At 58.4% G+C, this 26306-nt stretch overlaps 1 protein-coding gene across 3 annotated transcripts in view; it reads right to left on the reverse strand.

The window, feature by feature from the left end:
• Positions 1–26306, reverse strand: part of RGS3 (regulator of G protein signaling 3) — a 107984-nt gene that overhangs the window by 9322 nt on the left and 72356 nt on the right. For 2 of the 3 annotated variants that reach the window (XM_054393580.1, XM_054393581.1), the window contains 2 exons: positions 24650–24772; positions 3425–4054 (listed from right to left, as the gene is read on the reverse strand). In XM_054393580.1, the coding sequence (XP_054249555.1) occupies positions 3425–4054; positions 24650–24772 (753 nt within the window). The remainder of the gene's footprint in view (positions 1–3424; positions 4055–24649; positions 24773–26306) is intronic. The other variant, XM_054393582.1, reaches the window with a different exon arrangement.

Below are 26306 nucleotides of genomic sequence, written 5' to 3' on the forward strand. Positions count from 1 at the left end.
CCCCCTATACTCTGCCCTGGTGAGGCCACATCTGGAGTAATGTGTCCAGTTTGGGGCTTCCCAGTTCAAGAAGGACAGGAACTTGCTGGAGAGGGTACAGCAAAGAGCTACAAAGATGCTGAGGGCATTGCAACATCTCTGATGAGGAGTGACTGAGAGAACTGGGGCTGGTTAGTCTGGGAAAGAGCAGCCTGAGGGGGATCTCATCAATGCCGATCGATATTTAAAGGGTGGATGTCAGGAGCATGGGGCCTGGATGATTTCAGTGGTGCTCAGTGACAGGACAAGGGACAATGGGCACAAATTTGAACATAGGAAGTCTCATCTAAACCTGAGGAGGAACTTCCTGAATGTGAGGGTGTTGGGCAGGCTGCCCAGAGAGGTTATGGAGTCTCCACCTCTGGAGACATTCAAAACCTGCCTGGATGTGTTCCTGTGTGGCTGCCATAGGTGACCCTGCCTTGGCAGGGGGCTTGGACTCAATGATCTCCAGAGGTCCTTTCCAACCCTTAACATTCTGTGATTCTGTGATTTTATAAGGAAGGGAGCTGGGCAGAATGGCATTAGAAAGGCAAATAAAAGAAGCCCCTCTGAAATGGTCCCAGAGGGATAAAACCCCAGCACCCTGATGGATGCTGTGGACCTGCTGCCGAGGTCACCACGTGCAGGTATCACTGGTGCTTGGCTGGAGGGGACCCACAGAACTGCACATCAGTTTCCTGCTCCAGAAACCTTGGAGTCCCTCCAGAGTGTAGGCAGGGGGATGGCAGTTACCCAAACCCCCGTGCCCCAGCACCATGCCCAGCTCGCTGCCTGCTGCAACCCCCGAGCAGCCTTGGTCCCTCTGAAGGGCGGTCCAGGAGGGCTTGCAGGCAGGAGCTTAAAGCTCCAGACAGACAGAGCTGCTGCAGGGCTGGAAGTAGGCAGCAGGAGCTCCAGCAGCCGGGCTGCCCATGCCCATGCCCAGAATCAACTACCAGGTTGGAAGAGACGTCCAAGATCATCAAGTCCAACCGATCACCCAACCCTATCTAATCAACCAGACCATGGCACTAAGTGCCTCATCCAGTCATCTGCAGGAGCAGGTTAACCTAGGAGGAGCACCTCTGCTGAAGGACACCCACCAGATCCGCCCAAAAAGCTCAGCTGGAGGCTCTCTGGGGCAGGAGCAGGGCACATTCCTTTCATCTGCGGAGCCAGCGTGGTCCCAGCCAGCCCGGCGGAGCCAGCCCGGTCCCAGCCAACCCGGCGGAGCCAGCCCGGTCCCAGCCAACCCGGCGGAGCCAGCCCGGTCCCAGCCAGCGCGGTCCCAGCCAGCCCGGTCCCAGCCAGCGCGGTCCCAGCCAGCCCGGTCCCAGCCAGCCCGGTCCCAGCCAGCCCGGCGGAGCCAGCCCGGTCCCAGCCAGCCCGGTCCCAGCCAGCCCGGTCCCAGCCGCGCCGCCGAGCTGCGCACTCCCAGGCCGCACGCACAGGGGCACTGTGAAACCTCTTTCCGGGAGCCTCCTTACCGGCAGCTTCAATGGGACACTCACGCAGCACTGACACTGCCACCACCTCCCCTGCCGCCGTGCCAGGCAGAGTGGTGGTGTCCCTGCCACACAGGTGTCCTTTCTGGCTAGGATCTGAGCAGGGGGCTCAGCCCCCACCCCACTATCGCCTGCATCAGCCTCCAAGAGGGTTTGGGCTGCCCTTTTGCACAGCAGCCCCATCTGACCAGCCTGTCAGATGTGCAAGGGATCTCACCAGCTAGCTGGCGACTCTGAGCACCAAAGGTGCCCCAGGAAACAGCATCAGAGGTGACCTTTCCAGCAGCACAAGCCTGGCAGGAAGAGGGATAACTTCATCCCAGATTTAGAATCATCTAACTGTTTGGGTTGGAAAAGCCCTCTAAGATCATCCACTCCAACCATCAACCCAGCACCACCATGGCCACTAAACCATGGCCCCAAGTGGCATGGCCACATGGTTCTGAAACACCCCCAGGGATGGGGACTCCTTGGGCAGCCTGTTGTGCTGTACTTGGTGGCATGCAGGGCTTAGTATCAACCCCTCCAGCCAACGAGCCATGGAGCAGCATGCAGTGTGGTCCTGAGCTCTGTCTACAAGGTGGTTCTGAACAGCATGACATAATCCTGAGTAATGCAATGAGGTCCTGAGCAAAGCGATGAGGTCCTGAGCCACGCAATGAGGTCTTGAGCCATGCAATACAGCCCCAAGCAGAGCAGTGCCCACAGCCACTGGAAGAACTCAAGCTGGCGTGAGGTTGGTTGGGTGCAGGTCCCTCAGCACCCAGCCAGGCTTCACCCAGGGAGAGCAGGACAAGCAGCAGGACTCCTCGTACCCAGCCTGTGCCCTGGCACATGGTTTCCTGCAGAAGCACAGGCCAGGCAAGCTCTGCTCAGGGGGCACAGGGAGCACCCCAGACTCAGGGCTTGTGAGCAGAGGCCAGCCCTGGTCTGAGCTCCTGCTCCCTCACTGCTCCTCCCCTCTGCTTGTCAGGGTCAGAAATCACTGCTGATCTCAACCTGTTCCTCACACAGACCCCCCAGAAGGTCACAGCCCTGCGAGAGGCTGGCCAGGCAGCAAGCCACCCTGCTCCTGGCATCCCCAAGCACACCAGTGACTGGCTGGCACTGGAGGATCTCTGGGGCCTGGCTTTTTCCTGTCCCTGCTGCTGTAGGCAGCTCCTTGCTAGTGCAGACACCCAGGGGTACCTCACATTCCACAGGTCTCAGCAGCTCTCCCGGACACAGGACCCTGCAGGATCTGGCTGCACTGGTGGGAGATGCCCACCCACACTGGCTCTGGGTGACATCCCCTGGGTGCTATGCATCTCCCAGAGCTGAGTACCAGTGGCAGAGGCCTTCCTGGGCCCTCAGACTCCAGTTTTGCTGTGGCCATAGGGCAAGGGGCTGTGTGTGGTGCTGAGGGAGATGGTTTAGCACCAGACTTGCTGAGTTAGAGAAACATAGAATCATAGCCTTTGGGCTGGAAAAGCCCTCTGTGATCATCCAGTCCAACCACCAACCCAACACCATTAAACCATGGCCCCAAGTGCCATGGCCACAGGTTTCTTCAACACCTCCAGGGATGGGGACTCCCTGGGCAGCCTGTGCCAATCCCTGTCCACTCTTGCAGCAAACAAATTTTTCCTCATCTCCAACCTCACCCTCCCCTGGCACATTTCAGGCCATTTCCTCTCCTATCCCCTGACACTAGAGAAAAGAAACCAACCCCCAGCTCACTGCAACCTCCTGTCAGGAAGCTGTAGAGAGCAATGAGGTCTCCCCTCAGCCTCCTCTTCTCCAGACTCAGGACCTTAAAGGTCCTTTCCAGCTGAACCAATTCTCTGGTTCTGTTCCAGGACACCCCAGGGGCTCCTCCATCCCCACTGCCAGGCAGGAGCTGGCTGCCCCCCATTTACCTTCCTGTGGCCTGAGAACAGCAGGGCGAGCTGGTGGATGGAGCCACCGTTTTTGGTGAGCTCTTTCTTGAGGGTCCTGGGGGAGGGCAGGGCCCAGTGGCCCTGGCTGCTGTGGGTGTCAGAGCAGTTGAGGGTGGTGTCAGAGGTGAAGCAGTGGCTCCTGGTGTCCTGCAGCAGGCTGCCCTCGCTGTGGGTGCGGCGCCGCAGGGAGCTCTGCACACTCAGGGTGTAGCCAGGCTGGGACGTCTCGATCATGCTGCTGCGCTTCACCTCCTTCCTCTCCAGGTACTGCTCCTCACTGTCCTCCTCCTCTTCCTCCTCATCTTCCTCCTCCTCCTCCTCCTCCTCCCCATCTGTGGTGCTGCTGGCCAAGCCCGACGCGCTCTGGCTGAAAGTGCTGTCGAGCCGCAGCTCAGGGATGACGAAGGCTGGCACAAGGCTGGGCTGCTCCTCTCCCTTCTTGGTGCCCACAGGCTGCTTTCCTGCCAGGAGAGGACCCTGGGTGGCTCCCAGAGCTTCCCAGGGCTTAGCCTGAGCTGGTGCCTCTGCAGCCAGAGGAGCATCACCTGCTGCTGTCTTCCAGTCCTCCGAGTGCATCTGCCCTGGCTTCTCAGCGTCTGTCTCCAGCATCTGCCCGGAAGACAGGATGAAGAAGGATGAAGGCAGAAGCATCCCACATCTTTCACTGGCCACCTTTCTGCTCCTAATACCCCAGCCACAAGGCTAGCACCGATTTGTACAGCCCTAACAGTGCTCTGCTGGGGTTGGTCAGCATCATTCCCACATGCCCAGGTGGTGGCAGGTCACTTGTCACTTCCACAGCACCCAGTCCTGGTGCTGATCCCTGGCTTCCTCCAGCAGCAGCCAGCTGGTGGCTGTGGGGCAGGAGTGGGATGGAGCCACTCAGCTCCTGCCCCCAGACCAGGCAGCACTGGTGGGTCTGGAGGAAACCAGTGGGGCTGGTGGCAGGTGGCTCAGCCTGGTGGCACAGAGCCAGTATCATCCTTACCCCAATAGCTCCACTGTGCCCCTCTCAGCTGCTGGGGAGGCTCAGCCCTCCAGACACCTTCCTGAGGTGAGCAGGGCAGCAGAGCAAACCAGCAGCTCTCATCCAGCAGCTCCAGGTTGTTAAATGCAGAAGGGCAGTGCCAGGCTCTGGTCATCTGTGGCTGCCTAGGCGCTGCCCAGCCGCAGCCAGCAGCAGCTCAGCTCCCCGGGCACTGCCCCAGCTGTGGGGCTGCCCATGGCCACCCCACAGAATCACAGAATCAACCAGGCTGGAAGAGGCTTCCAAGATCATCAAGTCCAACCAATCACCCAACCCTACCTAATCACCTAGACCATGGCACCAAGTGCCTCAGCTATGCCCTGCACAGATGGGGCTCAGCAAACCCACAACCACTCCCAGTTTTAAGCTGTCTCTTGCCAGCTTTCCTCTGCAGCTGGGAAAGGCATAAGCAAGCTCTGCCTTGTCAAAGGGAAAAGACAGGAGCAGCCCAGGGGAAACCCCTCCACCACCACCACCAGAGCTGGGTCCTCCCTCCTGTGTCATTTTCCCTTTGCACAGGGAATTTTCCCTTTGTGATTTTTCCCTTTTGCTTTTCTAAACCAAAAGGACAAAACCAGCTCAGCAGGGGGAGAAGGATCTAAGTGGAGAAAAATCCTCTCTCCAGGAAGCAGTTCCCAGCTAGGCAGACCCTGCAGGGTTGGGACAGGAGGCATTGCATAGGACCAGCCCCAGGTCACCCCAAAAAAAAAATCTCAGTTAAGATCCAACACCTTCCTGAGCCCAGCACAGCCAGAAAGCTGGAGGTAGCAGAGCCACCATCCCTGTAGACATTAGGCTGACCTCAGCTTCAAAAAGAGCAGCAGTCCCAGGAGTCAGCCTCATATCCCACTGGGAAAAGACATCCATGGCGCAGACAGAGGAGGTATGCCCACAGTGGTCTCATCTCTTGAGAGCAGACCCCTGCCAGCCATCCCCTGGGATAGGCAATGGGCTGCTGAGCACCTCATCCTGCAGAGCTGGCACACTGGGGTTGTGACCCACCACTGGGCATCACCAGGGAGAGGGATGCAGGTGTCAGGCTGCAAAAGCTGCTGGCAGCCCAGGGAGTACCCTGGGGGTGCTGGGGTAAGCCTGGGGTAGCTTCAGGTTGTACCTTTAAAATTTTCCACAGATCTTGAACAGAAAGCAGTAGAAGGTAAATAAATCACCACTGGGTGTGAAAAGGAAAGTAATGAAGAGTTCTAACCAAGCCCATGGGACAGGTAACAGACATACAACTCAGATTTTAAACTACTTTTCTCTCTTTTCACTTCCTCACCCTGGCTGGGGCTTCTGCTGGCTCTTTGCTGACCTTGGCTGCATTGCTTTGTTTGGGCTAAGTCTAACAAACAATTCTCTGCTCTTTCTCTTGTCCCTTTGTGTCCAGGGGGGTGGAGGGAAGGGGGCAGGGAAGGGGAAGCTATCAGCTCCCCTGGTTTTTGGCAAGGGAGGTTCTTGTGCTGTTTATAAATTGTAAATCCCTGCAAATATTGCAAATCCTGTGTGTTTTGTAGAAATCCATTGCATTGCATTCTGGATTGTAGTTTTGCTTGTAAATCCAGCTTCATTTGCTTCCCACTGAGCTGCTCTGGCAATTTAATGTTGGGGGGAATTTTCCACCCACCACAAAGCCCCAGTGTTGGCACAGAGGAGATGGCACAGAGAGCACACAGCACCCAGCAGGCACCCACCTGAGCTAACCAGTTTAGAGCACAGGTCCTGTGAGGAGCAGCTGAGGAACTGGGGTTGTGCAGCCTGGAGAAGAGGGAGGCCAAGGAGAGACCTTCTGGCTCTCTACAGCTCCCTGACAGGAGGCTGGAGCCAGGTGGGGCTTGGTCTCTTCTCTCAAGTAACAAGCTTGGGGTGACCCTGCTCTGGCAGGGGGGTTGGAGTAGGTATCCCCAGGGGTCCCTTCCAAACCCTCCCAGTCTGTGATTCTGTGACAAGAGGAAACAGTCTCAGGGAGCCTCAGGGGAGGTTTAGGTTGGACATGAGGAACAATTTCTTCCTCAGAAGGGTTGTCAAGAACCCTGGAAGAGGCTGCCCAGGACAGTGGTGGAGTCTCCATCCCTGAAGGGGTTGCAAAGCTGTGGAGATGTGGTGCTGAGGACCATGGTTTTGTGGGTGACCTGGCAGTGCTGAGGTAAAGCTTGGACTTGATGATCTGAAAGGTCTTTTCCAATTGAAGGGACTCCAGGACTCCATGATTCTAAAGCATGGCAGATTTCCCCACAGCCAGCTGCCTCCTGGAAGCCCACTGAGGAGCTCACCACAGCCACCTGGGCCTTGTCTTTTATTGTCACACCAAAGGGTCCCCTTTTCACCATCAGCATGGAGAGGACCTGCACTGTGTCCCTCTAGCCATGGACAGCGACCTGGCATCATCAGAACTGCCTCAGGGAGTCTGGAGACTAAAACCAGAGAATCACAGAAAGTTAGGGATTGGAAGGGACCTCTGGAGAGCATCCAGTCCAACCCCCTGCCAGAGCAGGGTCACCCAAAGCAGGTCACACAGGAACATGTCCAAGCAGGCCTTGGAAGTGTCCAGAGATGGAGACTCCACCACCTCTCTGGGCAGCCTGCTCCAGGTCTCTGCCACCCTCACAGTGAGGAAGTTCCTCCTCATGTTTAGAAGGAACTTCCTGTGTTCAAGTTTGTGCCCAGCACCTCTTGTCCTGTCTCTGGGGGCCACCAAGAAGAGTCTGGTCCCACCTTCCTGCCACCCACCCCTTAGCTACTTGTAAGCACTAACAAGATCCCCCTCAGCCTCCCCTCCTGCAGGCTAAGCAGCCCCAGCTCTCAGCCTCTCCTCATGAGAGCTGTTCCAGTGCCCTCAGCATCTCATTGCCCTCTGCTGGCCTCTCTCCAGTAGTTCTTTGTCCTTCTTGAGCTGGGGAGCACAGAAATGGGCACAGCACTCCAGATGTGGGCTCACCAGGGCAGAGTAGAGGTGGGAGGAAAACCTCCCTTGACCTGCTGCCACACTCCTCTTAATGCACCCCAGGATGCCCTTAGCCTTCTCGGCCTTGAGGGCACACTGCCAGCTCCTGGGCACCCTGTTGTCCAGCAAGACTCCCAGGACCTTCTCCTCAGGACTGCTCTCCAACATCTCAGCAGACTCATGACAACTCAGAGCCCATCATGTCCTCAGCCCTCTGTCACCTCTGCCCCATCCCCTAGGCAGGCAGGAGATCCATCCCTGGGGCTGGTTCACTCCCTGCAGGCATTTTCTTGTCCAAGGGCATTTCCAGACCCTCTGTGCCAGGGCTGCTGCTGGCAGCAGTGTGTGTTGCAATGCTGCTGCTGTCTGATTGCTATCACAATCACTGTCATCATTAGTGCTTGAGATAATTAGAGGCAAATCCCCTACAGCCCTGAGTTTGCTGCCTGCAGAGCTCCCCCCCTGCCCCTGCAGCTCCCTCTCTGCCCACTCCTTCTGCCTCATGCTGCTGGTTGCCCACATCAGATAAGGCCCTGGAGAGGAAATGAACAGGCTCCCTCCAAATGAGAGCCATCTGGGGATTCAATTAAATCTCCTCAGCTAATTTGATCACAGCCTGCTGCTCTCCAGTGGCACGGAGGGGATGAGCAGCAGCCCCACCAGCCAGGGAGCTTTCCAGCTTGGGCTGAGAGCAGCACCAGGGCTGTGAAAGGTCCTCCCAGCAAGGGCTGCAGCTGAGCTCTGCTGCACATCACACAGTCATAGAATGGGATGGGTTGGAAGGGACCTCAAAGATCTTCCAGTGCCAACTCCCTGCCATGGGCAGGGACACCTCCCACCAGCCCAGCTTGCTCAAGGCCTCATCCAGCCTGGCCTTCAACACCTCCAGGGAGGAGGCAGCCACAGCCTCCCTGGGCAACCTGTGCCAGTGTCTCCCCAGCCTCACTGGAAAGAATTTCTTCCTAATATCCCAGCTTTCATGTAGGCCCTCTTCAGGTCCTGAGACCATATCCCTAAGCTCCTCATCCAAATGTGTTTTGAACATCTCCAGGGATGGTGACTCCACCACTGCCCTGGGCAACCTGCTCCAGTGCCTGATGCCCTTTGCAGTGAAGAAAATCTTTCCTAATGTCCAAGTTAAACCTCCCCCAGTGCAACCTGAGCCCATTTCCTCTCCTCCTGTCGCTGGTGATGGATGAATTACCCAGGAGCTGTGGTGGTCCCAGGGGTCTCCCATGCTTGCCCCCAGGCTTCATGACTTGGAGGCTGCACTAGTGCTGCCCAGAGCTCATGGTGCATCCAAGGTCTCTTTAGTTTGCCCAGGCCATGCCAGAATGATGGTCAGGTTGTGAATGTTAGACCACGGAGTGGATTGGGTTGGAAGAGACCTTGAAGATCATCCAATTCCAACCCCCTACCATGGGCAGGGACCTCCCACCAGCCCAGGGTGCTCAAGGCCTCATCCAGCCTGGCCTTGAATACCATCAGGGAGAGGAATCCACAGCCTCCCTGCACAACCTGTGCCAGTGTCTCCCCACCCTCACTCTCAACAATTTCTTCCTCATCTCCACTCTCAATCTCCCCTCTCCCAGCTCAAAGCCATTCTCCCTCATCCTGGCACTCCCAGTCCTTGTCCAAAGTCCCTCCCCAGCTCTCCTGGAGCCCCTTCAGGTACTGGAGGGCTGCTCTAAGGTCTGCCTGGAGCCTTCTTTTCACCTGATGGTCAGGGAGAGCCAGGGAAGGAAGGTGGCAGTGATGCCATCACAGCCAGCAAACCTGATCATGGCTGGAGGCACCAGGGACTACACCAGCATGAAGCCAAGGGCCACCTTGCTGTGCAAAGATGATTTGGGTCAGCAAGGACAGGGATGTGATCAGGGCTCCTCATCCTCACTGCAGCCAAGGGGCTGCTGGAGGAGGCAGCAGATGGAAGCAGTGCTGATGCTGAGAGTTGCTGCCCTTCCACCCTAAGGATTCATCCAAACCATCCCATGGTCTTGCTGCTGCCTGGCTCCCTCTCCTTTGGCCAGCTGGAGTAGCTCAGGAGCCAGCAGCCAACAACTGGATCTCCATCCTCAACACCTTGATCTCACTCTTCTCAACATCTGGGTCTCTCAACATTGGGGTGTCCCTGTCCTCAGGATGCAGGGCTCCCTGTCCTCAGCACCTGCATCTTCTCATCCGTAACATCTGGGTTTTCCTGTCCTCAGCTGGGAAGGCCTCAGGGCTTCACTGCCTCCTCCCTGGAGCACCTCACACATCCCTGTTTCAAGTTCTGTATCAGAATGAGTGGCCAAAGTACTGTGTCCCATGAAGGGGAAGAGAAAGCAGCACAGAGCTGCCTGCAAGCCCCAGGATGGCTCTGGGGGGAATTTAGGGAAGGGGGATGATAGGTCTGAGATCAGTGCAAGAGCAGCAGAGTCTCTAACAGCGATCTCCTCCTTGAACAGCCTCAACACACCCCAAAAAAAGCCAAACATTGCCCTGTCTGCTCCAGCACTCTCAATTCCTGCACCTGTAGCCACTTCCTGGACTCCTTCTGCCTTTGGACATCACTCAATGACTCAAAAGTCTTCGTGAAACCAAGAGGGGGGAGAAGCTCTGCAAACCCTCTGCAGGCTGCAATTAGATCAGCTTCCTTCTAGCTGCTGCTGTTCTGATTTCCCAGCAGAGCATATTTCAAGGAGCAGATGAGGGTTTGCCAGCATAGCCTCAACTCCTCCAGCCCTTCTTTAAACACAGCCTGCCCTTTCTGGTGGCCCACAGCCAGGGCTCCCAGCTGGGACAGCACCAGCCACAGAGAGCTCAGCTGGGAGCTGAAGCCTGCACTGGCCTGGTGCTGCCAGGAGTGCTGTGATCTGTGGCACCCCCTGAAATCCCCAGCTCTGGGAGGTGAGGGACATTGGGCAGGGGCTCAGCTTCTGACAGATTCATAGAACCATAGAATGGTTGGGTTGGAAAGGACCTTAAAGCTCATCCAGTTCCAACCCCCTGCCATGGGCAGGGACACCTCCCACCAGCCCAGCTTGCTCAAGGCCTCATCCAGCCTGGCCTGGAACACCTCCAGGGAGGGGACAGCCACAGCCTCCCTGGGCAACCTGTGCCAGTGTCTCCCCAGCCTCACTCTCAACAATTTCTTCCTCATCTCCACTCTCAATCTCCTCTCTCCCAGCTCAAAGCCATTCTCCCTCATCCTGGCACTCCCAGCCCTTGTCACAAGTCCCTCCCCAGCTCTCCTGGAGCCCCTTCAGGTACTGCAAGGCTGCTCTGAGGTCTCCCTGGAGCCTTCTCTTCTCCAGGCTGAACAGCCCCAACTCTCCCAGCCTGTCCCCACAGGGAGGTTCTCAGCCCTCTGATCATCTCTGTGGCCTCCTCTGGACCCTCTCCAGCAGCTCCAGGTCCTTCTTGTGCTGGGGACACCAGAGCTGGAGGCAGTGCTGCAGGTGGGGTCCTGGAGCTGCTGTGGCTCAAGTAACATCTGGACAGAAAAAAACTGAATTCAGCCTTTGCTGGCTCCTGGTGTTGGTGCTTGGGTTTCCCACCTGGCATCTCTCTCTTGTGGTGGTACTGGGGAGGAGGAGGCTGAGCACACCTACAACTGCCCTGTAGCCACACAGCTCCTCAGCCAGTATCAGGGGCTGGGAAAGCAGGAAAGTGCCTGCAGGTAACTGAGTGTTGGACATCAAGATGAGCAGGACAGTGAAGGATATGCTGCCTGACTGTGCTCCACCCCAGGAGGAGTTAATGGACCTCCCAAGATACTGCTGAAGAGCTGCTCTCACAGGCCACCCCCAACCATGGCAGCCCCATCCTCCACCCATCCCACGGAGGATCCTTTCTGGTTCCTGCTGCTCTTAAATCTACCTTTGCTCAGAGGAGCCTCATCTGTCCCCAGAAGTGTTTCACCCTGTGGGAATGAGCAGTCCCTCTGCAGGGGGATCTGGGGGAGGACACAGCCAGCTTGGCTAATGGCAGAGTGCTCCGGTGTGGAGCTAATATTCCCCCTCAGGACAGATGGGATGTGGGGAAAACAGCACCTACAGAGAATCACAGAAATGTGCAGGTTGGAAAAGACCTTTAAGGTGATTGAGACCAACCATAAGTCATCCAGGGAAACATCAACCCTTCCAAAGCAGCTTTTCTTTTCATAGAGTGGAAGAAACAAGTCAAAATTTCAGCTCATAGCATGGGGCACACTGTCCAGAACCATCATACCACAAACTTCTAACTGGCTCTGTGACACCTTTCCAAAGCCACTTGAGCACCTCAAGACCTAAAAAGTGACCATCAAGAGATAGTAAGTAAATAAGTAAATGACCATCAGGGCTTCAGGAAACAGCATCCAATACCCAGCACAGCGCTGAGAGGGGGGAAATGGAGCCAGAAACACACAGCAGATCTACAGAGACCTGAGAAAATCTCCATGGGAGTCACTCTGAAAGTGCTCTCAAGGAGCATCCCCCTGCCTTGAGCAGTTCTGCTCCTTGTCCTCCTTGAGCTGTGGTGGCACTGCAAGGCCAACTGGAGCCAAGGACTCATTGCACAGCAACATTTCCTACCCATTCCCTGCTTCATTACTCAACTGATGAATAATTGATACAGAGCAATTAGTGGAACAGCAAAAGCAAGCATGGATGTACAACCCCAAGCAGCTAGATCCAGCAGGGCAGCATGGTGAGGGGTGAAGAAATCCTCTGAGGAGACACTTATGGGGGTCTGAAGCTTCAGAACCACCCAAAAATCCCTGGCCTTGAAATGTCTCAGAGGCTGTGAGGAGAAGCCCTGCTCTGAGGGAGGAAATGATCCTGTGGCAGCAGCCTGTGCTAATCACATTACTCCATTACTGTCAGCCCCAATCGATTGTGAAGGGACCTGACCAGGGCACTGCCCAGGCTGCTGCTGCTGCTGCCTTGGTGCCTCTGCCAGAGCCCTCTGCTCCCTGCAACATGGCAGTGAATGGGAGCCAAAGCTCCATCATAGAACCATGGAGGCTGGAAAGGACCTCATCCAGTTCAACCCCCCTGCCAGAGCAGGGGCACCCAGGGCAGGTCACACAGGAACACATCCAGGTGGGGTTTGAAAGTCTCCAGAGAAGGAGACTCCACAACCTCCCAGGGCAGCCTGTTCCAGGGCTCCAGCACCCTCACAGCACAGAAATTTTCCCTCATGTTGAGGTGGAACTTCCTGGGCTCCAGTTTGTGTCAGTGTCTCTTGTCCTGTCACAGGACACCACTGAAGAGAGCCTGGCCCCTTCCTGACACCTCCCCTCCAGATATCTGTAATCATCACTAAGATCCCCTCTCAGGTTTCTCTTCTCCAGGCTAAGCAGCCCCAGGGCTCTCAAGCCTCTCCTCATCACACAGAGGTTCCAGGTCCTTCATCATCCTCTTAGCCTCCATTGGACACTCTCCATTAGTTCCCTGTCCCTCTTGAACTGGGGAGCCCAGACCTGGACACAATACTCCAGGTGAGGTCTCCCCAGGACACATGGGAGGGGAGAGGGAGCCAGGTCTGTGGGCAGAGCTGGCACCCTGGGTTTTGGTGCAACCACATGGGACAAATCCTCCCCATGCCACATCCCCAACCCAAGCAGCCAGAGGTAACACAGACTGGCCACCACTGTGCCCACGAGCTGCCAGCCCTGAACTGCCACTCCCTGGCAGTCCATCTCCAGACCCCAACCCACTGCCCAGTGCCCTCCATCCCTACTGAGTTTGTGGACATGCCATCAGCTTTGATTGCAGTGGTAGGAGCAGGATTTGCTGCTCAGACCCCAGTGCCAGCAAACAGAGGGCATCCAAAGGGTCCCAGAGCAGAATGCCCATGTTGCTGGCACACTGCAGTGCCACTCCCACAGCGAGAGCCACCCGTGCTGATGGCACAGCTGGGCACAGCCTGAATTTGCAAGGGAACCTTCACAAAGTTCCCTTCCCTCCCCCCAGATGCTCCTTACCAACCTTTCAAGCCCAGCCTGCTGGCAAGAGAAGCCAGGCAGGAGCCACAGGTCCCCCAGGAGAGAGCAGGGACCAGCCTGGCACAGAGGTGCAGGGGACCAGCACCGGAACGGGGCTGATGCCTTTGATCTAACAGGAGTCAGCCCTCCCAGGGACACTGCTGCATCCCTCGGCCTGGGACCCTGCCCAGAGAGGGGGCCAGTCCCTAGGTTGAAACCTTTGAGAGCAAAACCTACCAAAAGTGGGCTCCCAGGTGCCTCCCAGCTGCAGGGGCTGAGCTCCCATCTCCTCCGGCAGCCCCAGCCCCGACGTGTGCCGATCTGCGGCGCCGAGTGCAGCGCTTGGCTCTGCCCCTGCCGTTACTCAGGCGGTGTCAGGAGGCAGCTGAAGCCACCCAGCCTCTCCCGGACACGGCTCCCGCAACACCCTTGTGCTATTTGCGGCTCTGCCAGCAGTCCCTGGAGGTGCTGTGAGCCGCTGAGAGAAGTGGATGCTCTGCTCTGCTGTGAGGAACGGCTACAGAGACACCTGGGGGCTGCATCTAGTTCTGGGGCCCCAAAAAAAGCAGGGCATGGAGATGTTGGAGCAGGTCCAGAGGAGGTCACAAAGATCATCAGAGAGCTGGAGAACCTCCCCTGTGGGGATGGCCTGAGGGGGCTGGGGCTGTTCAGTCTGGAGAAGGCTCCAGGGAGACCCTAGAGCAGCCTTCCAGTACCTGAAGGGGCTCCAGGAGAGCTGGGGAGGGACTTTGGACAAGGGCTCGGAGTGCCAGGATGAGGGACAATGGCTTTGAGCTGGGAGAGGGGAGACTGAGACTGGAGATGAGGAAGAAATTGTTGAGTGAGGGTGGGGAGACACTGGAGCAGGTTGCCCAGGGAGGCTGTGGCTGTCCCCTCCCTGGAGGTGTCCAAGGCCAGGCTGGATGAGGCCTTGAGCAAGCTGGGCTGGTGGGAGGTGTCCCTGCCCATGGCAGGGGGTTGGAACTGGATGATATTTAAGGCCCCTTCTAACCCAAACCATTCTGTGACTCTCTCAATCTCCCTGAAACTTGCTGCATTCAGCTCCCCTTCTCTGAGTGACCCCCAGCCACAGCCCCACCCTGGTGCCTCCTGCTGCAGGCTCACACTTGAGCTCTTTCCCAGCCTGCTCTCCAGGCACAAGGGGCAGCTCCTTTCCCTCCCATCACAGCGGAAGATGCTCTGCAGCATGGTGCTTTGCTCTCCATACTGCCACCCCCTAGAAGAGGCTCTGCCCAAACAGGCAGGGACAGGTGCAGGAGAATGTATGGTTTCCCTCCAGGGGACAGCCCAGCACCACCCTCTGCCCCTTCTCTGTCACAAGGGCCCTCTCATGCCACCCCCACACACACAGGGCTGGGGACACAGCTGCTCTGTCTGCACATTTCTCCTCTTGGTGTTGCACTTTGCTGCCCCAGGCAGGGGGCCCTGCCCTGCACAGTCACCACCACAGCCATTTGCTGGGGACTCTGCACCAGCATGGCTGGGTGGTGCCAAGCTGTGCCTGGCTCTCCTGCAGCATGGCTGCTGGGCACACACATGTGCCCCTGTTCCCAGCCAGATGCAAGCTTGTGTGTGCTCCTGGGGTGGAGGAGGGGAAAGGTGCTGCCTCCTCTTCTTTGCAGGTAGCCACAGCTTTGCAGCTCAGCTGCACGATGCCACCACTGCCAGCAGCAGCATGGCAGGGCCACCTAGGCAGCTGTGGGCAGCACCCATCCTGCCTGCACTGGGCCTGGTGGGTTTGTGCCTGATCCCTTGTGAGGCCACCTGGCTGGCTGCAGGTGTGTGGGACATGTCACCACACTGGGGGTGCTGAGCTGCCCTGAGACTCAGAGCACCCCCAGCCCAGGGTGCCTGGCCCCTCTGAGTCAGCATAGTGGTGCCTGGTGGTGAAGGCTCCTGAGATGATATCTGGGTCATAAACATCCCTGGCAGTGAAAAAGCAGAAGGGTGGGAAAGGAGGAGCAGAAATGGATCCTGTCCTTGGCATTCAGCCCCTGGCCTTCAGCATCCTTTCCCTGCTAGGGCTGCTCTGGTGCTGGTCAGCCAGGGAGTCTCTGCAGGGCTACGGAAGAGTCACAGCTCTGTCCTTGTGCAGGATGAGGGAGGTGACAGCAGGAGCCTGAGTTGAGGCCTTTATGAAGGACTCATCCCAGCATCACCCACAACAGAACCATGAGGCTGGCACTGGAAGTGGTTGCTGCTATGTTGAGGGAGCAACCACTGAGGGCTCATTTGCCCCCTACACCATGGTGCCTTCCTGCTCAGGGGGCACGTGGGAAGGAGCACTGGTGCCACTGGGCATGGCCAGCAGAACATCTCCCAGTGCCAGAGAGACAGGAGCTGGTGTTTGCCTGAGGGGAGAGCTCTGCTCTCCTAATGGCCCCAGAGTCCAGCTCAGCAAAGGAGCAGATGAAACTGGAGCTGTGGCTCTGGGCTGGCTCCATCATCCCTCCCTCCTCACTTGGTACCCTGTGAGCCAGTGGCACTGGAGCCAAGCAAGAGGCAGCCCCCAGCACCTGCATGGCACCTGGGCCAGCAGCAGAAGCCAACAGGGTTGGAAACTGAGCATGATAGAGGCAGAGCTCCCTGCTGGGCTGGGGCTAAAGATCCCAGTACCCCAACCCAGCATCCCACCCAGCCCCACACAAACAGCCAGGGGAGCCCCAGCCTCCCTCGGCCCTGTGCTGTGTTGCTGTGCTTAGGACTGGAAGCCAACTGGTGAGCAAGAAGGGAATAATGAGGGGAAAGACCAGTCCCAGAGGTGAGCAGCTCTGTGGAAAGGAACCTGGGGGTGCTGGTGGACAGCAGGCTCAGTGTGGGTGAGCAGTGTGCTGCTGCATCAAGGACCATGGGAGGCTGGGGCACAGCACCAAGGGCACCACCAGCAGACATAAAGAAGTCATTGTTCTACCCTGCTCAGCACTGCTCAGCCCACCCCTGCAGTATTTGCTTGGGTTTTAGTCCTCCCTGTAGAAAATGGATGTGGACAGGCTGGAAAGAGAAAGGCCAAAAAGAATCCAAGGACTGGGAAGCTACCACGTGAGCAAAGGCTGAGGGATGTGGGTTTGTTCAGTCTGGAGAAGAGAAGGCTCAGGGGAGACCTTATCTCCATGTTCAAGCATCTAAAAGGTGACCACAAAGAAGATGGAGGCTGCTTCTGTACAGGGGATCCCATGGACCATGTGAGGGGTGATGAGACAGGTTGCAGCTGGTGAGATTCTGACTGGACACAGGAGGAAAAATCCTTCATAGCAAGGACCATCAGCCACTGGGATAATCTCCCCTGGGGAGTGGTGGAGGCCTCAGCATTGGACACTGCTAAGGCTCAGCTGGCCAGGGCTGGGCCAGCTTGTCTGGGTTGTGCTTTGGCCAAGAGAGGTTGGACCAGATGGTCCTTGAGGTCCCTTCCAACCTGGGATCCTATGGTTCTCTGATGGGGCAGGGACAGTTTCTTCTAGTATTGAAGTGGGCAGAGGTAAACTGGAGCCTGACTCAGAGGGGACAGCATCTGCAGCCCCACAGCCTCAGGATTCATGGGGTACCTGCAGCAGCCTTTGGCTGACCTCAGCAAGAAGTTTTTCCAGCTGTGCTCACTTCACTTTGGCTTCACCTCTATAACCTGGCTCACAAGGTTCTGCCAGCTGATGCTTTAACCCTTATTGGGGCAAAATAGAACTCGAGATGTTTTCCATTTGGGCACCCTGACAGTGTGAGTGAGGAAGTGGGAGGGAGGGTGGGTGGGTGGCTAGGGGCAGGGTGGTGCTCTGCGTGCTGTTGTGATGTGCTTGGCCCTGTCCAGGTGCTGACGTTGGCATGGTGGAAAAAAAGCAGGCTCTGATGAAGCTCTTGGGTTCCTGCACCCTTGGCTGTGTCCTGTCTGGTCTGCAGGTAACCAGGACACTGCGGCACAGCTGGCACAGACTGGGCACCAGGTTCCCAGTTCAGGACGGAAGAGCTTTGGGCAAAAACAAAGTAAGAAGGAAGCCAAATCCTCCCCTTCTCCATCAAACAGCCACTCGTGTTCTGACTGTGGCCCTGCTGGGCACAGCACCCCTGGAACACTGAACCAGAGAGACCTTCACCCTCCCACGCCAGGCATGGCCACACCAGAGCCCTTGGGCTGTGCCAGCTGCAGGCTGGGCACGGCCACCCTCCCGTTGGGAGCGACCCAGTGTGAAGGGAAAGGTTGCTGCTGAAGGCAGCCAGGTGCTGGGGAGGGACACAGGGGCAGGACGGGTGAGGGAGAGGAAGAGGAGGCAGGGCTGGGGTGGCCCAGGCTGAGACTGGGCAGGCTGCAGGCGCCGGGGCCAGCCCCCAACGGAGTGTCCCCGCGCCCCAGGGAGCTCTGCTGAGACCCAGGGAGCTCTGCTGAGACACAGGAGCTCTGCTGAGACCCGGGGAGCTCTGCTGAGACCCAGGGAGCTCTGCTGAGACCCGGGGAGCTCTGCTGAGACCCAAGGAGCTCTGCTGAGACCCGGGGAGCTCTGCTGAGACACAGGGAGCTCTGCTGAGACCCGGGGAGCTCTGCTGAGACCCGGGGAGCTCTGCTGAGACACAGGGGCTCTGCTGAGACCCAGGGAGCTCTGCTGAGACACAGGGGCTCTGCTGAGACCCAGGGAGCTCTGCTGAGACCCAGGGAGCTCTGCTGAGACCCAGGGAGCTCTGCTGAGACCCAGGGGCTCTGCTGAGACCCAGGGAGCTCTGCTGAGACACAGGGGCTCTGCTGAGACCCAGGGAGCTCTGCTGAGACCCAGGGAGCTCTGCTGAGACCCAGGGAGCTCTGCTGAGACCCAGGGAGCTCTGCTGAGACCCAGGAGCTCTGCTGAGACCCGGGGAGCTCTGCTGAGACCCAGGGAGCTCTGCTGAGACCCGGGGAGCTCTGCTGAGACCCAAGGAGCTCTGCTGAGACACAGGGAGCTCTGCTGAGACCCGGGGAGCTCTGCTGAGACCCAGGGAGCTCTGCTGAGACCCGGGGAGCTCTGCTGAGACACAGGGAGCTCTGCTGAGACCCAGGGAGCTCTGCTGAGACACAGGGGCTCTGCTGAGACGCAGGGAGCTCTGCTGAGACCCGGGGAGCTCTGCTGAGACCCAGGGAGCTCTGCTGAGACCCGGGGAGCTCTGCTGAGACCCGGGGAGCTCTGCTGAGACCCAAGGAGCTCTGCTGAGACCCGGGGAGCTCTGCTGAGACCCAGGGAGCTCTGCTGAGACACAGGAAGCTCTGCTGAGACACAGGGGCTCTGCTGAGACACAGGGGCTCTGCTGAGACACAGGGGCTCTGCTGAGACCCGGGGAGCTCTGCTGAGACCCAGGGAGCTCTGCTGAGACCCAGGGAGCTCTGCTGAGACCCGGGGAGCTCTGCTGAGACACAGGAAGCTCTGCTGAGACCCAGGGAGCTCTGCTGAGACCCAGGGAGCTCTGCTGAGACACAGGGAGCTCTGCTGAGACGCGGGGAGCTCTGCTGAGACACAGGGAGCTCTGCTGAGACCCAGGGAGCTCTGCTGAGACCCAGGGAGCTCTGCTGAGACACAGGGGCTCTGCTGAGACCCAGGGAGCTCTGCTGAGACCCGGGGAGCTCTGCTGAGACCCAGGGAGCTCTGCTGAGACACAGGGGCTCTGCTGAGACCCAGGGAGCTCTGCTGAGACCCAGGGAGCTCTGCTGAGACACAGGAGCTCTGCTGAGACGCGGGGAGCTCTGCTGAGACCCAGGGAGCTCTGCTGAGACCCAGGGGCTCTGCTGAGACCCAGGGAGCTCTGCTGAGACACAGGGGCTCTGCTGAGACCCAGGGAGCTCTGCTGAGACCCGGGGAGCTCTGCTGAGACGCAGGGGCTCTGCTGAGACCCGGGGAGCTCTGCTGAGACCCGGGGAGCTCTGCTGAGACACAGGGGCTCTGCTGAGACCCAGGGAGCTCTGCTGAGACCCAGGGGCTCTGCTGAGACCCAGGGAGCTCTGCTGAGACCCGGGGAGCTCTGCTGAGACGCAGGGGCTCTGCTGAGACCCAGGGGCTCTGCTGAGACCCAGGGAGCTCTGCTGAGACCCAGGGAGCTCTGCTGAGACCCGGGGAGCTCTGCTGAGACGCAGGGGCTCTGCTGAGACCCGGGGAGCTCTGCTGAGACCCGGGGAGCTCTGCTGAGACACAGGGGCTCTGCTGAGACCCAGGGAGCTCTGCTGAGACCCAGGGGCTCTGCTGAGACCCAGGGAGCTCTGCTGAGACCCGGGGAGCTCTGCTGAGACGCAGGGGCTCTGCTGAGACCCGGGGAGCTCTGCTGAGACCCAGGGAGCTCTGCTGAGACACAGGGGCTCTGCTGAGACCCAGGGAGCTCTGCTGAGACCCAGGGAGCTCTGCTGAGACACAGGGAGCTCTGCTGAGACCCGGGGAGCTCTGCTGAGACCCAGGGAGCTCTGCTGAGACCCGGGGAGCTCTGCTGAGACCCGGGGAGCTCTGCTGAGACCCAAGGAGCTCTGCTGAGACCCAGGGGCTCTGCTGAGACCCGGGGAGCTCTGCTGAGACACAGGAAGCTCTGCTGAGACGCAGGGGGCTCTGCTGAGACCCGGGGAGCTCTGCTGAGACGCAGGGGGCTCTGCTGAGACCCGGGGAGCTCTGCTGAGACGCAGGGAGCTCTGCTGAGACCCAGGGAGCTCTGCTGAGACGCAGGGGGCTCTGCTGAGACCCAGGGAGCTCTGCTGAGACCCAGGGAGCTCTGCTGAGACGCAGGGGGCTCTGCTGAGACCCGGGGAGCTCTGCTGAGACCCAGGGAGCTCTGCTGAGACGCAGGGGCTCTGCTGAGACCCAGGGAGCTCTGCTGAGACCCAGGGAGCTCTGCTGAGACCCAGGGAGCTCTGCTGAGACACAGGGAGCTCTGCTGAGACCCAGGGAGCTCTGCTGAGACGCAGGGGGCTCTGCTGAGACCCGGGGAGCTCTGCTGAGACGCAGGGAGCTCTGCTGAGACGCAGGGAGCTCTGCTGAGACGCAGGGGGCTCTGCTGAGACGCAGGGGCTCTGCTGAGACCCAGGGAGCTCTGCTGAGACGCGGGGGGCTCTGCTGAGACGCGGGGGGCTCTGCTGAGACGCGGGGGCTCTGCTGACAGCACTTTTACTTGCACTCGTCAAGCTCTCCGTAACAGTGACAGACACAACCCAGCCCCTCCTGCCCGGGGGAAGGGCCGGGAAGGGGCCGGCCACCCCCTGCCGCCACGCACCCGCCGAGGGCTCGTTCCCAGCACCCGAGCCAGCGCTGCCAGGAAGGGCAGGATCGGTCCAGGCCTGCTCGCACCGTCAGCAGCCACGGGAGAGAGAGAGACTGGCAGCCAGGCTGAGGATCCACCACCTCCCACGGGAAACACGGGGCTCCCACGGCCCAAAGTCCACACCACAGAGTCCAGAATTATTTAGCTTAAGGATAATCTACATCTGCCAGATAGAGCCAGCCAGCATCTCCGAGGTAATCTCAGGTCACGGAGCCAGCAGGAAGAGTAATCAGCCGTTCTGAGTGTGGAAGACACAAAGAAACAAGCAGTGAGAATCGGGGCGGTGACAGGCAGGCTGCTGTGCCTCTAAATCCTAGCCCTGCCACACAAAGCAGCTGGAGCTGGCCCCTGGTCCCTCCCCTGCTCTGCACTTCACCATCTCTTCACTAGCACAGACCCGGGGCTGGGACAGACCCAGTGCAGCCATGAGAGGGCAGAGACCCTCCCTGCTCTGCACAACTCAGCCCAAGGAGGCAGTCTGGCTAACTCCAGCAGCTCTTACAGCTGTTCTCACCATAATCATAGAATCACAGAATAGTTTGGGTTGGAAGAGACCTTCAAGATCATCCAGTTCCAATCCCCTGCTATGGGCAGGGACACCTCCCACCAGCCCAGCTTGCTCAAGGCCTCATCCAGCCTGGCCTTCAACACCTCCAGGGAGGGGACAGCCACAGCCTCCCTGGGCAACCTGTTCCAGTGTCTCCCCAGCCTCACTCTCAACAATTTCTTCCTCATCACCAGTCTCAGTCTCCCCTCTCCCAGCTCAAAGCCATTGCCCCTTGCCCTATCAGCCAAGTCTTACAGTGGCAGCAAAGAAGCCACTCAAGTCCCATTTCAATGGCTCCTAGACACCAGGGCCAAAGGGCTGGACCACACTGCCAGCAGTTATCCCTGGAGCTCTTCCTGCACTGACTCTGGCAGAAAAAGATATTGGGAGCATGGCTGGACCACCACAGCTGTATCCCTCATGATTTTCTCTTCCTGCATCTCCAGAAGTGGATGCTGCATGCACTGTAAGCTTGTGTCTCCCAGAAACTGGCAGCTTTGCTCTGAACCAGCTGCTCTGAAAGCAGCAGCAGCCATGCCAGCACAGGGCCTTGAGCAGGGTGCAGCCTCCAGGCTTGACACTGTCCTCCCAGGAGACATTGCCAGAGGCAGCCACAGCTCTGCAGAGCCACACCTCGGGACCAGAAAACCCTTCCCTAGCCAGGCATGGCTCAGGGGGGCTGGAAACCCAAGAGGTGCCATCCCAAAGCCCCAGATTTGTCTGAGTTTTTGGCACTATGCAACATCCCTCCAGCAGCTGGGCCAGCCCAGCCCCTTCTCTCCACATGTGCCCACCCTGCTGGGGAGCCTCTAGCCCAGCCAGCCCTCTGCTCTGGGCTGGACAGAAGGACAGCACTAACAGAAGCATGAACAGCTCAGAGGCTGCTGGGGAGCTGCCCTCTGCTCAGACAGAATCCCTTTCTCCTGCTCCAGTGCCCAGCTGGCACATGGCACATCTCTGCCTGGCACTGAGGCTGTGCTGGTCCTTCACCTGCCATGAGGAGTGAAGCCCCTGTGCCCTCAGCTGGGCTGACCCACAGCAGGGGGAAGCAGTTTGGAAGGCTCTGATGCTGTGGTTCCTGCCTGGAGCAGGAATGAGCAGTGCCAGGCTGGCATTTCCAGGGTACTCTGTCTGTTTGCAGAGCACAGACACTGCTCTGTTTCCCTAAATAGCCTGAGGATCAAATGACTGCTGAGCAACAGCCAGGCTAATGGATCACTTCTCCCCAGCAAAAAGCCACTGATTTCCCAGTCCCTGCCTCCCACCAGCATCCTCAGAGACCTCTGTCCCAGCTGTGGTGCAGAGTGGCCACAGCAGCCCCACCTCTGAGCTTCTGCCACAGCCCAGCTCCATGTGCTGCCCACCCTGCTCCAAGCTGGGATGCCAACCAAGATCCTCCTCTGCCCGGGAGCTGCAGCCTCACACGGGGCTGCTCTTCCCTCCCCATGCTGCTCCTGCTCACATTCCAGGATCAGGTTTGCTTTCAGATTACATGCTGGGCAGTTCCCACCTTGCTGGGGTAGGAAATGGTGCTGTGAACTCAGTTAAGTGCCTGGGGGTTGCTCTTTTGCCTCCTGGCCACATATCTCACCAGTGGGATTTCCATCAGCTTTGGTGAGCTGAGGCAAAACCTCCTTGTCACAACCTTGGAGGGGCCACAGTGGCTCCCTGCTGCACGCAGAGAGCAGCCTCTTGGCTACTGGGGCACAGAAAAGCCTTAGAAAGGTTTGTGCTGAATTCTAGAGTTCAGTAGCCAGGTTCCTTCCATGACATATGGAGCACTCTCCAGGGCTTTGCTCTGACCCACAGAGTTTGTAGTTCCAGCAGAGAGCCAAAACCCCACACCCTACCAGGAACACAGAATCTGGTGTGGGGAGGGACAAAGCAACATCAGCCCAACACCCAAGCAGCACCACAGCACACCCTGATGGAGAGCCACCAAGGTCTCCCCTTTTAGCATCTGAGATGCTCAGGTTTGACCCCAGCCCTACACAGCTTTGCCCCAGAGGATCCCCCAGCCTGTGACTGGATCACACCCAGCCAGCAGCAAAGTCCTGCCAAGCCCCCAGCAGCAGCCCCATGGCAGGCACCCCCTGTGCTGAGCCACCTGGGACCCCCTGGCCAGGCTCTGTGTCATGCCACCAGGAGTCACCACAGGGCCATGGCAGGGCCACCTCCCTGAACTGCCTGCCCTGGGCTCTCTGCATCTCCAGAGCTGTGCCTGCTAAGAAGGTTCTCAGGCTTTGGATGTTGTTGCTATTTTAGTTCACTTGAAACGTGCAGGAAAAGGGATCCAGAGGCTCTGTCTCCTGTGGAGATGTTTGCGTCCCACTTTGGGACATTGCAGAGCAAAAGCCACATGGTGCTGACTGCAGACCTGCTGCCTGCTCCTGCCTGCACAGACAGTGAGGGAGTCTCCTGCCCTGAGCCTGCCTGAAGCATGCACTGAGGCTGTGCCCCCAGCTCAGCACGGGGCAGGAGCTGTTCCACCACCAGGCAGCAGCCAAGGGGAGGGGTCCAGGAGATTTTACCCCCAGGATCTCTGTCTGCCTCACTCAGCTCTCCAAACACCAAGCACAGTGCATTTCTCTTCTGCCAGAGCACTGGGGCAGAGAATCACAGGATCACAGAATGGGTTGGATTGGAAGGAACCTTCAAGATCATCCAGTTCCAAGCCCCTGCCATGGGCAGGGACACCTCCCACCAGCCCAGGTTGCTCAAGGCCTCATCCAACCAACCAGCACTCCAAACCTAACCCCTGGGAATGAGATGCCTCCAGCAGAGATTGCCACTGGCCTAGACAGCTCCATGGTGGAAGTCTCTGCCCCAGAGCCAGGCAAACAGGAGGTAGTGACCACATCCATGTAGGGCAGGAGTGCCCAGCACTGCTTTCAACCCACACCATGGGCATGTTTCTCTTGCCAGCAGTGCTGACACCACTCCTGGGCTAGGCTGAAACTCTTCAGTGTGGGACAAGTGCTGGTGCTGCCTTGCTAACCAAGAAAACCAGCACTCATCAACTGACCTCTGTGCTCTGAGGTCATCTGTGGGGTCCAGATCAAAGGCTTGAGCCCATCTAGGTGCACAGACAGGACCAGCCTCTGCACTGCCTGTCCCATAGCCTTGGGCTTTTCACCAGGACCCAGAGAGCACAGCCTAAAGCTCTCCTTCAGCCCTGCCCTGGAACTGAGCTCTTGGAAGCCAACACCGGGCTGCAGGGCCTCAGCTGTCCAAACACAGCTGGTGGGAGGCAGCAGCAGCAGCAGCCTCTCACTGCCTCAGCACGGGGCAGTGGCTGCAGACACATCTCTGCTCCCTGAGCAGGGCAGAAAGCTGCAGGCACAGCTGAACACAACTCCCTCCTCACCTGGCAGCCACCCAGCCTCCAGGGCTGCTGGCCTGGCAGGAACATCCCCAGAGCAAAGCCCCTGCAGCACTCCTAAGGGTTTGCCAGCTCCTAGCTCCCTTACCTTGTTCTCCGTAGGAGCTGATGCAGGATGTTGCTGCTTGGTGATGTTCTCAGCCAGACACCAGCAGATCCTCTTCTTCTGCTCCTGGGAGTAAGCCTCCAAACTTAATAAGCACTCCGACTTCTGACGTAAAGGAAAGGCAGGCAGGGAGAAGGTCATTAGCTGCCTGTCGCAGGCCTGCCGGTGTTTGCAAACTCCTTGCTGCACCAGACGGACAGAGGTACAACTGGAGAGCTCACACCAGAGCCCTGTGCCCCGGGCAGGGGAAGGAAAACAGATGGCAAACAGCTTCACAAAGGCATCTCCCCCCAACAAGAGAGGGTGAAGGGCTGCAGGGTGCAGAGCAGCAGGTTTGTGCTTTAATCATAGAACCACAGAATGGGAGGGGGGAAAAAGACCTCCAGAGATCATCCAGTCCCACCCCCTGCCAGAGCAGGGGCACCCAAGGCAGCTCACACAGGAACACAGCCAGGTGGATTCTGAAAGTCTCCAGAGAAGAAGGCTCCACAACCTCTCTGGGCAGCCTGCTCCAGGGCTCCAGCACCCTCACACCAAAGAAGTTTCTCCTCCTGTTCAGATGGACCCTCCTGGATTCCAGTTTGTATCCATTGCCCCTTGTCCAACTCCCAGGCCTGCTGGGAGGCCAGAAGAGAGGGCAGAGAGCTGCTCTGAACACTGCTGGGCACAAAGAGACCCTCTGCACTACACAAGTGGTGCAGGAGGTGCAGGAGGTGCCTGGTGAGGGCAGAGAGCTGCTCTGGACACTGCTGGGCACAGAGACCCTCTGCAGTACACAAGTGCTGCAGGAGGTGCACCTGACTGATGGGACCTGCCAGGGCTTTCTTGGTCCTTCTAAACAATCCTACCCTGCCTGTGCTCCTCAGCTTTGCAGAGCAGGACTGAGGAGTGCTGGGGGACATCAGCTCACCAGGAGCCAGCAATGTGTCCTTGTGACCAAGAAGGCCAAGTGTCTCCTGAGATGCATTAAGAAGAGTGTGACCAGAAGGGCAAGGGAGGTTCTCCTCCACCTCTGCTCTGCCTTGCTGAGACCTCATCTAGAGTCCTGGGTCCAGTTCTGGGCTCTCCAATTCAGCAGAGACAGGAAACTACTGGAGAGAGTCCAGCAGAGGCTGCAAAGCTGCTGAGGGGCCTGGAGCAGCTCTGTGAGGAGCAAAGGCTGAGAGCCCTGGGGCTGAGAGCCTGGAGAAGAGCAGCCCCAGAGGGGATCTGAGCAATGCTCAGCAACAGCTAAAGGCTGGGGGGCAAGAGGCTGGGGCCAGACTCTGCTCAGTGGTGCCCAGGGACAGGACAAGGGGCAAGAGGCACAAACTGGAACCCAGGAGGTTGCATCTGAACAGGAGGAGAAACCTCTTTGGTGTGAGGGTGCTGGAGGCCTGGAGCAGGCTGCCCAGAGAGGTTGTGGAGTCTCCTTGTGTGGAGAGCTTCCAACCCCCCCTGGGCATTGTGCCCCTGGGCAAGCTGCTGTGGGTGCCCTGCTTTAGCAGGGGGTTGGTCTGGATGATCTTCAGAGGTCCCTCCCAGTCCCAACCATTCTGTGATTCTCTGAGGGCTGGAATTTGCAGCCCCTTTCTTGCTGATCATTCCCTGAGCAGAGCTCTGCAGTGTGGTGCACAGGGCATGGTGACACTGGCACTGG

Source organism: Indicator indicator, chromosome 28, assembly GCF_027791375.1.
Source record: "Indicator indicator isolate 239-I01 chromosome 28, UM_Iind_1.1, whole genome shotgun sequence".
NCBI lineage: Eukaryota > Metazoa > Chordata > Aves > Piciformes > Indicatoridae > Indicator > Indicator indicator.